The sequence below is a fragment of the Elephantulus edwardii genome, unplaced genomic scaffold, assembly GCF_000299155.1.
Source record: "Elephantulus edwardii isolate Elephantulus edwardi_28Jun2011 unplaced genomic scaffold, EleEdw1.0 scaffold00012, whole genome shotgun sequence".
Taxonomy (NCBI): Eukaryota; Metazoa; Chordata; class Mammalia; order Macroscelidea; family Macroscelididae; genus Elephantulus; species Elephantulus edwardii.
Window position 1 is genome coordinate 5,910,078 of NW_006399762.1, and position 15,472 is coordinate 5,925,549.

Below are 15,472 nucleotides of genomic sequence, written 5' to 3' on the forward strand. Positions count from 1 at the left end.
TGAAGACCATAGCCTGGAATCAGGTGTACCTTAGTCTCCAGACTGATATCATTGATCTTCCACATGTTGAAGAGGTCCCTGACAGTAGATTTACCCAATGCAATTAGTTTTTTATTTCTGTGCCAAGAGTGTTGATTGTGGACATGAACAGGATGAAATTGTTAACAATCTCGATCTTTTCTCCATCTATCATGGTGCTGTCAATTGACCTAGTAGTGAGAATCTTTGTTTTCTTGATTTTGAGCTTCAAACCATATTGGAGACTGCAGTATTTGACCTTCTGAAGCAAATGCTTCTGGTCCTTCTCTGTTTCAGTAAACAAAGTGTGTCACCTGCATAAGGCAGGTTGTTGAATCTTCCTCCAATCCCGATGCCACATTCCTTCTCATAAAGCCTGTTGTTGTTGTTGTTATGTGCTGTCGAGTTACTTGCGACTCATAGCGACTCTATGTACAACAGCCCTAAACCCTGTTCTATCCTGTGCCAATCGTATTGCCTCTGATATACCCATCCCAATTACCCCAGTCACTGAATCAATCCATCTCATAGAGGGTCTTCCCCTTCTGACCTGTCCCTCCAACCTCACAAACATGATGTTCCTCTCCAAAGACCAGTCTCTCCTTACAACATGTCCAAAGTATGTCAGATGAAGCCCCAGAATCCTTCAGCCCTGCCTCCCGAATAATCTGTTCTGCATATAGGTTGAAAAGGTATGGATATAGGACACATCCCTGGTGCACACCCTTCCCAGTTTTGAAACATGCAGTGTTTCCTTGCTCTGTTCTGACGACTGCCTCTTGGTCCAAGTGTAGGTTTTCTTCTCAGTCAGCCACAGTTTGTTTTGATCCATACAGTCAAATGCCTTTGCATAATCAATGAAACACAGATAGACATTCTTCTGGTATTCTCTGCTTTCAGCTAAGACCTTCTAACATCAGCTTCAATATTCCTAGTACCACGACCCTTTCTAAGCCCAGCCTGGACTTCTGGTAATTCTCTGCTGATGTGCGGTTCCAGCAGTTTTTGCCATTCAAATAATCTTTTCCTCATATAAATTGAAAAGGTATAGAAAGAGGATGCATCTCTGACACACTCCTTTCCTAATTTTGAACCATGCAATGTTTCCTTTCTCGGTTCTGAGGACTGCTTCCTGGTGGTAAAGAATTGCACTGCCAAAGCAAAGATAGGCAATTTGGTGAGACACAACACAAAGTGAATTCTAGTTTCCCCACAGACTAGTTTGTAAATCTCAGGTTAGCTTTTAACTTTCATCCAAGGACTATTTGTTGGTCACTGAAAAGATTTTTCTAACTTCTACCTAATTATAATTACTACTCTTGATAAACCTTTCTGTGTTTACTTTCACTCCCTTACAGATAAACATAATTTCTGACACAGTGAATCCATAGGCCATTGTAGGACTTTCCCAAAGGATATCCAAATTTGTAGTTATTAAAGAAGTATACTGTCCTACCTTTTTCCAGAAATGCCAACTTTTGTTTTAGCACCCTAGTGCCTAAGCAAGGCACTGCCAGAATACTCTTCCTTTATAAATAACCAAACCCAGCATCTTGGAGTGAATTCTAAGTCATGGTGACCTTCCACCATAGGCTATAAATCTTAACAAAATTTCTCCTGCATAGTAGTCAATTGATTAGACCTGCCAAGTTTGGTGGTGGTTTGTTTTTTTTTTTTTAGTAGTAGCCCAATCAGAATCCTCAGACCTACTCTCTTCAAGTAGATTGTGATTCTTGGCGACTCTTCACCTGTTTCATCTTTCTCCCTCCTGAGCAGCTGGTGGATTTGAACCTCCCAACATGTGCAGCTTTGAAGTTAACAAGTTTAAGACTCTATAGAACTCAATACCCTCAGTGGAGTTTCTGTGGTGGGTCAAAGGGGAAAAAAATTAGTCCACTTCTGTAAAACCAGAACCAAATCCAGTGCCATGAGTTGATTCCAACTTATAGCAAATATTCTGAGTACTGGGAGAATCTGCATTGAGATCTCAAAGATACACAGTTTGAATGCACAGTTTTGAATCTACCAGCTGCTCCCTGGGAGAATGGATAATCACCTCCTGCAATACTGTCTCTGAAATCCCTCTGGAGGGTCATGGGTTGGTTGCAACTAGATGGTACACAACAAGAAGACTGAACATAAAAATTTCATATGAACCACCTATTCCACTCCTTGGAATATACCCCAAGAGAATGAGAACTGAGGCACAAACCGAGACTTGTACTTCAAGGTTCAAAGCGGCATTATTCACCATCGCAAGAACATGAAAACAGCCCAAATGTCAAACTACAATGGAATGGATTGAGAAATTACGGTATATTCACACAATAGAATACTACACAGCACTCAGGAGCAATGATTTTGTAAATCACTGCCTAATTTGGGAGGGACTGGAGAGCATTATGCTTAGTGACCTAACTCAGTTTTATAAAGACAAATACTGTATAAGACCATTATTGTCGAATGTGTATGAGGATCCAAAGGGGACAAGGGGAGAAGCAGAGGCGTCAGAAAGGACAAGGGGAGAAGCAGAGGCATGAGAACGGGAGGGGAGGAGAAGCGAGGAGGGGGTTTTTGGTGGTACAGTTAATCATAGGGTTGCATAATTTGATGGATGGTGGGAGAGTGGGTAAAGGAAATGGGAAAGATCCAATATGAAAAACAATGTATGCGAGCTTTTAAGTAAACCAGTATAAAATAAAAATGTAATTTCTTTTAAAAAGACGACTATAAATGTTTATGAGAAGAGGGTGCTCATCTTTCTCCCTTTGAGTTGCTGGAGGCCTCATACCGCTAACCTTTTAGGTAGCTGCCTGATGCACTACTCCTACACCACCATGGTTACTCAACCTTTCTCATTAGTAATTTCTAGTTTAAAAAAAAATCTCCAAATATTACTTTTACAGTAATTTTCTTGATAGTGCACATTTTAAAAATCTAAATCTAAACTTGTAAACTTCTGCTTACAAATTTTTTAAGTCTTTCAATCTTAGCTTCAGAAGAAACAGGAATTATATTCATGGGTGAGTGATCGCGGCGAGTCTCAATCTTGTCAAAAGTATGTTGTTTCCTCCCTCTCACCAGAAGGCATATAAAGAAAATACTGAGGAAGCCAAATGGTTTCCAAGAAAAAGATCTTCGAAGGAGAAAATTACCAAAGATATTAAGCAAAAGGAGAATGCTCAGGGTTCATCTTAAAGGATGAAACGGACTTTAAAAATTCCTTCTGAACATAGTGCACAGTCTACTAACTTTATTAAAAACTGTAAGACAAAACTTTTTTCTTTTTAATATTGTGTTACTGGACTGTTTTCTTTGGGCATTCCTTCCCTCCTCCCCTGATGTATGTCTGAAAATCCGCAAAAGGTCTGGTGATTTTCAATAAAGGGAGGGTTTAGAAATCTAGGGAAGTGTTACAGCTTGAGAAAGGCAGGACATCATAAAGAACTGGTTTCTACCGGTTAAAAATCTTACTTTGGTTCACAACAAATTTTGAGGTAACTTGAATCAGTTTCAGGTTGTGAATTTCTCAGTAACTTAACATATTTAAGTTACAAACGTGTTAAAATTCTGAGTTCAAACCTCTGGACTGGGAAAAACAAACTGCAAAAACCAAAGATGCATAACTCAGACAAGGACTGAGAGTTCCTAGACTTAAGGGGCTGTTCCCAGTGGTCAGGTAACAAGCTTCCTTTCCAAGTCAGAAACTTGAAAAAAGTTGTTTTGGAAGATGCGCCTTCCCATCCCCCCTCGCCCTGCAGCGCAGGTCAAGGCCCACTTCACTTTGTATCTGAACAGTAAAACTCTACAAGTTGCAATTCAAAGATGCTTGGTTTTGAAAACCCAGAGGACAAAGGCGGGAAGGCACGCAGCGAAAGGACAAGGGGGTGCGGGCGCGTCTGCGCAGCTCGCGGGTCTCCCGGCTTGAGGCCCTGGGGTCGGTCGGCCCTGCTTCGGGCTCCAAGCCCGGGCGCGGGTCCGAGCAGCCAACTTCGGGCCAATCAGCGCGCGGCGTTGCAGCGCCTGCAGGGCCCAGGCCCGCGCCTCTCGCGCCCCCGCGGCAACTCATCGGCTCCGGGCCGGGCCAGACCCGGGACGAGGAGGGGCTGAGCCGCGGGGGATCCTGGAATCGGCGGGGAGGTGGGGATTCTGGGAGGAAAACTCCATTTCCTCCTTCTCTGCCGACCTCTCCCCTCCACCCTGGCACCCCAAATTTCGATGTGTCGCCTCTTGGTCGCACAGCGCCGGAACTGAGCGACCGGCAGCGTGGCTGGCAAAATGCTGGGCATGTACGTGCCGGACAGGTTCTCCCTGAAGTCTTCCCGGGTTCAGGACGGGATGGGGCTCTACACAGCCCGCCGAGTGAGAAAGGTGGGTGACCTGGCGACGGCCTGTGTCTCCTAGAGTCGCCCGCCGTCGGGCCGGGGGCGCCGCGGGCTTCATTCCTGTTTCCCCTGCCCGGGTATGGCCGGGACTCCGGCTACCAGGGCCTCCGGGGCAGCGCGAGCGCGGCGGGGAGGCCGAGCTCCCAAGTGGCCAGCGCCACGTAGGTGTCTACCCGGCGCCCTCCACCCTGTGCTCCGCAGCCGCCTGGTCCAGGGGCGGAACTGTCGCCCGCCGCCCTGCGCTAAGATGTCTTTCCTCTCCCCTGCAGGAAGTGAGTCCAGATGGAGCCTCCCTCCTCCTCGGTTACGGGTGTGAATTGCATCTTTGCGTTGACGAAGGCACGCGTGGGCGGGCGCCTCTGTGGGCACTCATACTGCCGCCTTCCTTGAGGGTGAAGAAACGTGGTTAGAACATCCCCACTTTCCCTGCAAAGAGTATTGCAGGGGCCTGGAGGCCGAGAGGGGTAGCAGCCCAGTGCCCAGCTCACATAGGCCTTAGAATCTCATTCAGATTGGCAAGAGAACCTTCTTCCTTCCATACTACGCGGTGCGTTTCTGGGACGGCCAACTACCTAAGATTTTTGAAACTTTGATTTTTTTCTTTGCTTCCTTTTGCCTTTTTTTTTTTTTTTTACTTTTTTCAAACTGTACTTAATTTTATTATTGAGATTATAACAGAAGAAAAGAATACATCAACAGTTTTCCAAATGTTGATAAGTGGCATTGATCGCGGTCTTCGAATTTTGAAATCAGTTTTTTATTCTTTTTCTGTGCTATTCCTTACTAAATAACTCACTGCTTCCTAAGATTCCCGTCAAATACTTACAGTTGATATGGTCAATATGACCCAAAGATATAGTTCTTAAAAGAGCATGTTTGAGTCAGCTCTGCTTTACTAGTTAAGCTATTTATGATTTTAAGTCAAACTTATTTTACTAGTTAGTTAATTAGCGATTTGGCTTTAAGGAGACGTCATGAGATATTTTTGGTTTAAGGTTTAAAAATTATTTAGGGCAACAGTTTCAGGGAATTTAGCCTCTCTATGGCTCCAGAAACTCTGAGAATATGCAGTTCCGTTCTGATTTTTAAAATCTCCCATCTAAGAAATTTAGAGATAGATGTACAGAGCATCATCAGAATAGCTTGGAAATGTTGGTTGTTGTGGACCAACGGAAAATTCCAGATCTTTGGATTTGATGAGGCTTGTGTTAGACTTTTTTTGCAGGGTGTGTTAATTTGGAACCATGCTGGCAACATTGATAATGGTTTTTGTTATATGCTGTTAAGTCAGAAACAAGTCATATCTGATGTTCCAGCAGGTTTGTTGAAGATTTAAGTCTCTTGGGAGAAAATTCTGCATCTTTGTCTCCTGGAACAAATGGTGTTTTGAACCAGTTACCTTTGCATTGGCAGCACAGTAGACATCCTTATGCAGTAGGCCACTAGAGCTCCCTATTGATAATGATAGTTAAATGTAACTGAACAGTTGCATGTGCCAGGACATGTAGTTAACTTCATAGAACAGTACTCTAAGATGAGTATTGTAGGTGTCCTCCACTTTTTGAAAGATCATTTTATACCACTTCTCTTTATGAAAGATTAATATTTGTTGTCTTCACTGGCCAGTTTTTGGAGAAGGACATCATGCTTGAAACAGCAGAACATCATCGAAAGAGATGAAGACCATTGACGAGATGGATTGCCATTAATGACTTTGACAGTGGAGTCAGATGTATCAGAATTGGACATGGTTCAGAGTCATTGTTCTTAGGGTTACTTTGAGTAGTAGTTGACTCGAAGGCAAATAACAAGAACAATCAAAATCTGAAGAGGATTTTTTTTCTTTTCTCTTTTATGGTGTAAAAAGAGCAGTGGAAGCATGAGGATGGTTATGTCTGGCTTCTAACACCACAGGGGAGAACTGTCCTTATTATCTACAGCATAAAACCAGTTCTCATTAGATAGTGGTCTCCCATACTCCTGCATCTCTTTCTACTAATTCCAACCAGATATTCTGTTGGATTCAAAATCTGTTACAATAGTTCTCAGATTACACAGAATCCTAATCATGATGATGAGGTTTGTTAAGGAAGTCAAAGTCAGTTTGCAGCAGGATATAGTCACTCAGGACAGCTTCCAAAATGTGCTCCGAGGCAACTCAGCCTTCACCTTCCTGGTGCTACCTCCTGGTGTTACATTGCTCTTAGCCATGATAACCCAGCAAACTTTGGCAAAGATTCCTAGCTCTGACTCCATAGAGTATTAATCTCCAAGGTCAACTCTCATGTCAAGTCTCTGATTCTCTGTTGGAGCTACTGCTCTTGCTCCTCCTATAGGCTTTGTAGGTACAACAATCTTCAGTGCGGAAGGCCACATACTGTGCATTCTCTGCTTCATTTTTGCAGATGGTGAGATTCCAAAGATTCTGCTACTGAATGTACTGAATTTAATGGCAGACCAGCCAGTCCCCTTGTGGCTAGAGGAACACATCTGTTTGCATATTCCTGCCCATTATAGGGCAAAGTTAAAGTCTTTGTCTATGAAAGCAACTTTGAACAAGAAACCCTTGACATCACATATGGACAATGGTGCAAACTAGTGTTTAGATTTGTTGAGATGTTAAAGATGTAGCACCAAGCTCCTTCCCAAGGAACTACACTGAGCATCTTAGTCTTAAGCCATAAAAACAGAACTATGTCTTGTGAACACTATGTATTAGTGTTATTTAGGAGTATTCTAGTAGGATACTTTTCAGGTAGGGAATACTGCAACATTTTTCTTATATAAATTAATAGGGTATCCATGAACATGCTGCTTTTGGATAGGGGAGAAGGCCTGTACTCATTTATTAGATGAGAAAACTGTGTTGTCTTTCTGGAATACATACCTTTTATGGAATAATGGACATTATAAATCACTCTTCCCACCACCTTTCCCCAGTTCTTCTTACTTTAGCACATACCTTGAAAAATATGGGAGCATGAACAGGCAGTTAAAGTGTGCTAATAGGGTGTGTATATAGGATATATCCAGAGACATCAGGATATCTTTCATCTGAGTTTTAATTTTGTCCCCCTGCTTATGATCTTCAATATCATGGCCTGGCAAGCACATTCAGTGCTGCATTTGGTTTTTGGTATTTGCTCACTTCCTGAGACCTTATTTTTGCCAATGCCTTCAGTACAGCTTGAACTTGTTTCTTCATTACCATTTGTTCTTGATCTTATATTGCTTCCTGAAATACTTCTGTGTAAGCCATTTCTTTCTGTATTTCTTTATCTTCTTTAGATGCTTCCTGGATTATTTAAAATTTTACACAAAGCCTCCTTCGGTATTGCAACTTGAGATGTGAATGTTTTTTAGTTCTCTCAGCTTGAAAAATGCTGAGTGAATTCTCCAGCTCTTTGCACATTTTTTAAATAGTACTGTGCTTTCTTGAACTGATCTTTGAACTCTTCTATTCAACTCTTTCATACCATCCTTTATTCCTTAGTTTTTGTTTTTTGTTGTAATGTTTAGTGCAATGTTTAGGCTCTCTGACATTCAATTTTGCCTTTTTTTTCTCCTCTGTTTTTGTAATGACCTTTTGTGGGATGCTCTGTAGTGACCTTTTGTGGGATGACATCAAGAATGAAAACCTTTGTGTCATCCCACAACTCATCTGGTCTTCAATAATTAGTGTTCCAAGCCTGAACCTATTCTTGAGATGGTTTTAAAATTCAGGTCAGATAGACTCAAGGTCATATTTTGGTTCTTGTGGATTTGTTTTTATTTTGTTCAGCTTCAGTTTTAACTTGCACACAAGCAGTTGATGGTCTGTTCCATAGTCAACACCTGACCTGGTTTTGTCTGCTGATATTAAGCTTCTCTAAGGATTCTTTCCACAAATGTAGTCAGTCTGATTCTTGTGTAGTCTCTTAAATGAGGTCCATGTGTTTGGTTGCTGTTTGTGCTTTTTATAAAAGGTATTTGCAATGAATAAATCCTTGATTATAAAAAATTCAATTATTTGATCTCCATTTTTGTCATTGAATTTTTAATTTCTTTCTTTTTTTAATTTTATTTTTATTTTTTTGTGTATATACCATCAAATTGGATCTGACTGGTACAGGAGGAGATTGCCACTCCTTCTCCAGCACATCTAGTGGACTCGAACCACATACCTCTGGGATTGCAGTTCAGCGTCTTGCCACTAGGCCACCAGAGCTTCCTGAGTGTGTGATTTCTTACTGCCAGTCCTTTATTGTTCCAAAATTTTGCTTTCCAGTTCCCAATTATTAGTGTATCTTGATTGTTTGTTAGAACAATTTCATATTGTAAAAGTTGGTGGTTGTTGTTGGGTGCCATCGAATTGAGTCTGACTCACAGCAACCCTGCCAACAAAAGATCTGAACCCTGTTCCATCCTTTACAATCCTCCTATTTCCTGATACACAAGAGCCAATTGCAGCACTCACTGGGTCAATCCACCTGGTTGGGGAGTCTTCCTCTCCTTTCTGACCCTCCAGCGTTCCTAGCATCTTGTCCTTCTCCAAGGAGTAGCACCTCCTAGCAACATGCTTGAAGTATGTGAGGTGAAACCTCATCAGTTTTGCCTCCAAAGAGCACTCTGGCTGAACCCTCTCCAAGACATGTTTGTTTGTTCTTTGCCTCTCTGTGGGATGTTCAGTGCTCTTCTCCACACCACAGCTCAAAGGCGTCAATTCTTCCTTTGTCATCCTTATTCCTTGTCCAGCTCTTAGATGCATATCAAGAGATCAGAAAGATTATGATCTCTATCAAATTCACCTTAGTCCTCAAACTGGCATAATTTCTCAATAATTTGGAGCATCCCCTAACTGTAGATTTTCCCAGTGCAGTGCATCTCCTTATTTCCTGACTGCTGGTACCAAGGGTGTTAATTGTGATTCCAAGCAAGATGAAGCTGTTGACAGTTTTAACCTCTTCTCCGTTCATCATGATATTGCCTGTCTGTCCACTGTTAAGAATCTTTGTTTTCTTGATGTTGAGGTGCAGTCCATACCTAAAGCTGCATTCCTTGATCTTCTGCAACAAGTGCTTCAAGTCCACTGCACTTTGAGCAAGCAAGGTTGTGTCATAATGCAGGTTATTGATGAGCCTCCCTTCAATCCTGATGCCACACCCTTCTTTATAGAGTTTAGCTTTTTGAAAAATTTTCTCAGCACACAGACTGAATAGGCATGGAGAGATAATACAACCCTGACATGTTCCCTTTCCAATTCCAAACCATGCAGTGCTCCCCTGCTCTGTTTGCACAATAGCCTCCTGGTCCTGGTCCAGGTTCCGCATGAACACAATCAACTGCTCTGGGACTCCCATTCCTCACAATGTCAGCCACAACTTGTTATGATCCACACAGTCAAATGCCTTTGCATAGTCAATAAAGCATAAATAGATATTCTTCTGATATGCCTTACTTTCAGCCAGGATCCATCTGACATCAGCAATGTTATCTTTGATGCTATGGGCTCTTCTAAATCTTGCTTGAACTTCTGGCCATTCTCTATCGATGTACTGTTCTAGGTGTTTTTTAATGATCCTCAGCAGTATTTTTTAATTATTTTCCATGCAAATTGGTTGAATAGGTATAGAGAGAGGATAAAGCTCTCTTGCACACTTTTCTTGATTTTAAACCATGCAGTGTTCCCTTGCTCTGTTCAGTCAACAGCCTCTTGACCCAGTTGTAGGTTTCACATGAGCACGATTAAGTGTTTTGGGATTCTCATTTTTAACTGATGCTACCTATCCTACATGAATTTCAAAACTATCTTAGGAACAGGTTTGAGGCCTTGAACACTAATGATCGAAGATCAGATGAGTTATGGGAGGATATCAAGAATATTATATAGGAAGAGTGCAAAATATCATTACAAAGAGAAGAAAAGACCAAAATGGATGTCAGAAGAGACTCTGAATATTGCAGTAGAGTGCCAGGAAGCCAAAGCAGAGGGAAGAAATCAAGACATTAAGGAGCTGAACAGAAGATTTCAAAAGGCAGCGTGGGAAGACAAAGTAAAGTATTATGAAATGTGCGAAGAGCTGGAGTCAGAAAAATCAAAGGGGCTGAACTTGCTCAGCATTTCTTAAACTCAAGGAATTGATGGAGAAGTTCAAGCCTCGAGTTGCAATACTTAAGGATGCTTTGAGCAGAATATTAAATGATCCTGGAAGTATTAAAAGAAGATGGAAAGAGTATACCGAATCATTATAACAAAAGGAATTGGCAGACACAGAAGAATTTCATGAAACAGCATATGAGCAAGAGCCTGTGGTTATGAAGGAAGAAGTTCAAACTGCTTTGAAAGAATTGACAAAAAATAAGGCCCCAGGGATTGATGGTATGCCGCCCTAGATGTGCTAACCAAGTTATACCAAGAAATCTGGAGTTCAACCACTTGGCCAACTGACTGGAAGAGATCTATTATTTGTTCCCATTCCAAAGAAAGGTGATCTGACAGGGTGTGGACATTATCTTATCAAACAATATCATTACTATCACATGCAAGCAAGATTCTGCTGAAGATATCCAAAAATGACTGGAGCAGCACATCAACAGAGCTGGATTTAGAAAGGGGTTGTGGTACTAGGGATATTTTAGCTATTGTTAGATGAATCTTAGCTGAAAGCAGGGAGTATCAGAAGAATGTCTATATTTGTTTCATTGATTATGCAAAGGCATTTGACTGTGTGGATGACAGCAAACTGTGGCTGACTCTGAGAAGAATGGGAATCCCAGAACACTTGACTGCTCATGCGAAATCTATACATGGACCAGGAGGCAGTCGTCAGGACAGAGCAAGGAAACACTGCATGGTTCAAAATTCAAAAGGGATGTGTCCTATCTCCATACCTTTTCAATCTATATGAAGAACAGATTATCCATGAAGCTGGGTCTATGAGGAGAAATGCGGCATCAGGATTGGAGGAAGATTCATCAACAATCTGTGTTGTACTGATGACACAACTTTGCTTGCTGAAACTGAAGAGGACCCGAAGTGCTTGCTATGGAAGGTCAGGGACTACAGCTTTCAATATGGACTGAGGCTTAATATCAAGAAAACAAAGATTCTCACCACTGGGCTGATTGGCAGCATCATGATGGATGGTCAAGAGATTGAGATTGTTCACAGCTTTAGTTTGCTTGCCTCCACAGTCAACATTGTTGGCACCAGCAGCCAGGAAGTTAAAAGATGCATTGGAATGGAAAAGGCTGTGGTCCGAGACCTCTCTGAAGTACTGAAGAGCAATGATGTCAGTCTAGAAACTTAAGGTGCACCTGATCCAGACCATAGTCTTTGCAGTTACTTGCTTTGCATCAGAGAGTGGGACAGTGACTAGAGATGATAGAAGGAGATTTGATGCCTTTGAGCTGTGGTGCTGGAGAAGAGTATTGAATATACCTTGGACTGCTAGGAGAACAAACAAGTTCGTCCTGGAGAGGATGAAGCCAGGCTGCTGTTTGGAGGCAAGGATTCTGAAGCTTCATCTGACATACTTTGGACATGTTGCAAGGTGAGATGAGTCCTTGGAGAGGGACTTCTTGCTTGGGAAAGTAGAAGGACAGCACAGGAGAGGAAGACCCTCAATGAGATGTATTAATTCAGTTACTTGGGTAATGGGGATAGATGTGTCTGAGACAATAAGATTGGCAAGGGGTAGAGCAGGGTTTAGGACTGTTGTACATAGGTTCTCTATGACTCACAGGCAACTTGATAGCACATAACAACAAGAAAACCCTACAGCTTACTATAAACCACATAATCAAATGCTTTTGTTCAGTCAGTAAAGCATAAATAGCCATCCTTCTGGTAGTCCCTGCTTTCAGCCAAGATCCGTCTTATGTCATCAGTGACATCCGTGCTGGCAATTCCTCTTCTAAATCCAACTTAATTAATGATCCAGCCATCCATGGATGATAATCAGCAAGGTTTTGTTTGTGTATGATATTAGAAACACTGTGCAGTAATTTCTGCATTCAGTTGGATCACCTTAGTTGGGAATAGGGACAAATGTAGATCTTTTCCAGTATGAGAAACTGATATGTAAGTGCTATACCATATACAAAAATCCTTAATAACATGCCTCCGGAAATTCTATGAACTTTGATAAATGTCAATGGTTGTAGAGGGGCTTCGGTCCTTTTGTTCATGGGGTCAATATGAGACGTGCTCAACTTAAAGGCAATCAACAACAACAACAACAAAAACAAGCAAACAGGATGAAGGAGGCAGGGGCTCCCTGGGTGAGGTGGTGCAAGAGTCAAGACCTTGAATGGCTCATTACAACCATGACAAATACCTTCCTTGATTTTAAAGTATTATTTCCTATTTTGTTCAGAATGATTACTGATCTATGTATAGGCTCTGTATGAGCACAGTTAAGTGTTCTGAAATTCTCAGGATCACAGTGTTATCCATAATAAGTCTTTTGTGCCATGGATGATTTATTAGTGCTAACGCCAGATGGATCCTGGCTGAAAACAATACCAGAAAAATGTCTGTCTGTGCTTTATTGACTACGCAGAGCCATTTAACTGGGTCTTAACAAAGGATGGCTATTATTGAGAAGAATGAAAATCCCAGAACACTTGTTGTTTTTTGCTATTGAATCACCTGCAGCTCATAGCGATCCTATGTACATTAGCTCTGAAAGCTTCCCTGTCCTGAGCCAATCTCATTATTTCCGACAGACTTAATCCCATTTTTCCAGTCACTGAATCAATCCATCTCATCATCCTGGTCTTCGTCTCCTGCGCTGTCCCTCCACCCTTCCAAGCATGATGTCCCTCTCCAAGGACTGATCGTTCCTGCCACATGCCCAAAGTATGTGAGAGTGAGCCTCAAAATTTTTGCCTACAGTGAGCAGCCTGGTTTCACTCTCTCCAGTACTTCAGTGTTTGTTCTGGCATCCATGGTATGTGCAACATTCTTCTCCAGCACCACAACTCAAAGGCATCAATCCTTCTGTTATCCTTAGTTATTGGCTGGATCTCTGATGCATAGTAAGTAATTGTAGAGACCATGACCTGGATTAGGTGTCCCTTATCTCTAGACTTCAGTACCCTAGTGAGGTCCCTGACAGCAGACTTTCCCATTGAAATTAATCTTTTGGTTTTCTAACAGCTGGTGCCAAGAATGTTGGTTAACTGTGCTTATATAAATTGTGGCTAACCTTGAAGAGAATGGGAATCCCAGAACACTTGAATGAGCTTGTGAGAAACCTATACTTGGACCAGGAAGCATTCCTCAGAACAGAGCAAGGAAACACCGCATGGTTCAAAATCAGGATAGGAGTACCCCAGGGATGCGTCCCGTCTCTGTACCTTTTCAATTTATATACAGAATAGATCATTTGGGACGCTGGGAATTATGAGGAAGAATGTGGCATCAGAATTGGAAAAAGACTCAACAACCTATGTTATGAAGATGACACAACCTTGCTTGCTAAAAGTGAGGAGGACCTGGAGTGCTTGCTGCAGAAGATCAAAGACCGTACTCTTTGAGATGGCTTAAAGCTCAACATCAAGAAGACAGATTCTCACTACTGGGCTAATTGGCAACACCATAATAGATGGATAAGAGATTGAGGTAGCTAACAATTTTCAGCTTGCTCGGGCTCCATAATCTACACTTCTTTCAACAAATGAATTGAACTGGGAAAATCTGCTGTCAGAGACCTCTCCAAAGTACTGAGAAGCAATGATATCAGTCTAGAGATTAAGTTGTGCTTGATCTAAGCCATGGTCTTGATAATTACTTAGGTTGTATCAGCTGGACAATGATTAAGAATGTCAGAAGAGTATTCGATGCCTTTGAGTTATAGTGTTGGCTGGAGAAGAATTTTGAACATACCATGGACCAACAAGAAAACAAATAGGTCCATCTTGGACAGTGTGAAACCAAGTTTCTCCTTGGAGGCTAGGATTATGAAGTTCTGTCTCATCTGCTTTGGGCATGTGGCCAGGAGGGACCCATCCATGGGGAAGGACGTCATGCTTGGAAGGGTGGAGGGACAGCTCAGGAGAGGAAGACCCAGGATCAGATGAATTGATGCAGTAACTGGGGCAATGAGCATAGGTGTGTTGGAGACAGTGAGACTGAGGACAGGGCAGGCTTCAGAAATGTTGTATATAGGGATGCTATGAGCTGCAGACAACTCGATGGCACATAACAATAACAAAAACATACAAAATGTGTACCTAGACTAAGAAACTGTTGTCTGAGCAGAGCAAGGAAACATTCTGCATGCTTTAAAGTTAGGGTTGTGGCCTTTCTCCATACTTACTCAATCTGTGTGCTGAATAAATCATTCGAAAAGCTGGCCTTTTTGTAAAAGAATGTGGTGTTGACAGAGGAGCAAGACTCATCAACAACCTGCATTATGCATAAAACACAACATTGCCTGCTGAATATGAGTAGGACTTGAAACTCTTGCTGCAGAAGATCAGAGTATAGCCTTTATTATGGATTGCATTTCAGCATCAAGAAAACAAAAATCCTCACCACTGGACCTGTAATATGATAGAGGGAGAAAAGATTGAAATTGTCAACAATAGAATTCATCTTACTTGGTTCCAAAATCAATGTCTTTGCTTCCAGCAGTCAGGATTGGGAGACACATTTTGTTGTGCTCACATACTGTTAGAAACCTCTCCAAAGTATTGAAGAACAAATGATGTTAATTTGAAGACCAAGGTGCTGCTGATTTAGGTCATTTCCTTTTCAGTCACCTACTTGGCCTCTGTGAGCTGGACAAATAAGGGTGACAAAAGAAGAATTGATAGCTTTGAATTGTGGTGTTGGAGAAGAGTACTCAATATCTCATGGATTGCTAAAAGAACAAACAGAATATATGTTGGAAAAAGTAAAACCAAAATGCTCCTTGGAAGCAAAGCTTCGTCTCTCATACTTTAAGCGAGTTGCTAGGTTAGGCTATTCCTTGGAGAAGAACACTATATTTGGCAGGGTGGAGGTTCAGAGGAAGAGAGGAAGACCCTCAGCGAGACAGATTGATAGACTGGCTGCGGTAATAGGCTCAAACATGTCAGAA

The 15,472-nt window shown here is 41.9% G+C and overlaps 1 protein-coding gene across 2 annotated transcripts in view; it reads left to right on the forward strand.

Moving 5' to 3' along the window:
- The first annotated feature begins 4,058 nt into the window (after nucleotides 1-4,058).
- PRDM5 (PR domain containing 5) overlaps nucleotides 4,059-15,472 on the forward strand; it is a 341,046-nt gene continuing 329,632 nt past the window's right edge. The window contains exon 1 of one of the 2 annotated variants that reach the window (XM_006881055.1): nucleotides 4,059-4,389. In XM_006881055.1, coding sequence (XP_006881117.1) covers nucleotides 4,297-4,389 — 93 coding nt within the window. In that variant the 5' untranslated portion in view covers nucleotides 4,059-4,296. The remainder of the gene's footprint in view (nucleotides 4,390-15,472) is intronic. The other variant, XM_006881056.1, reaches the window with a different exon arrangement.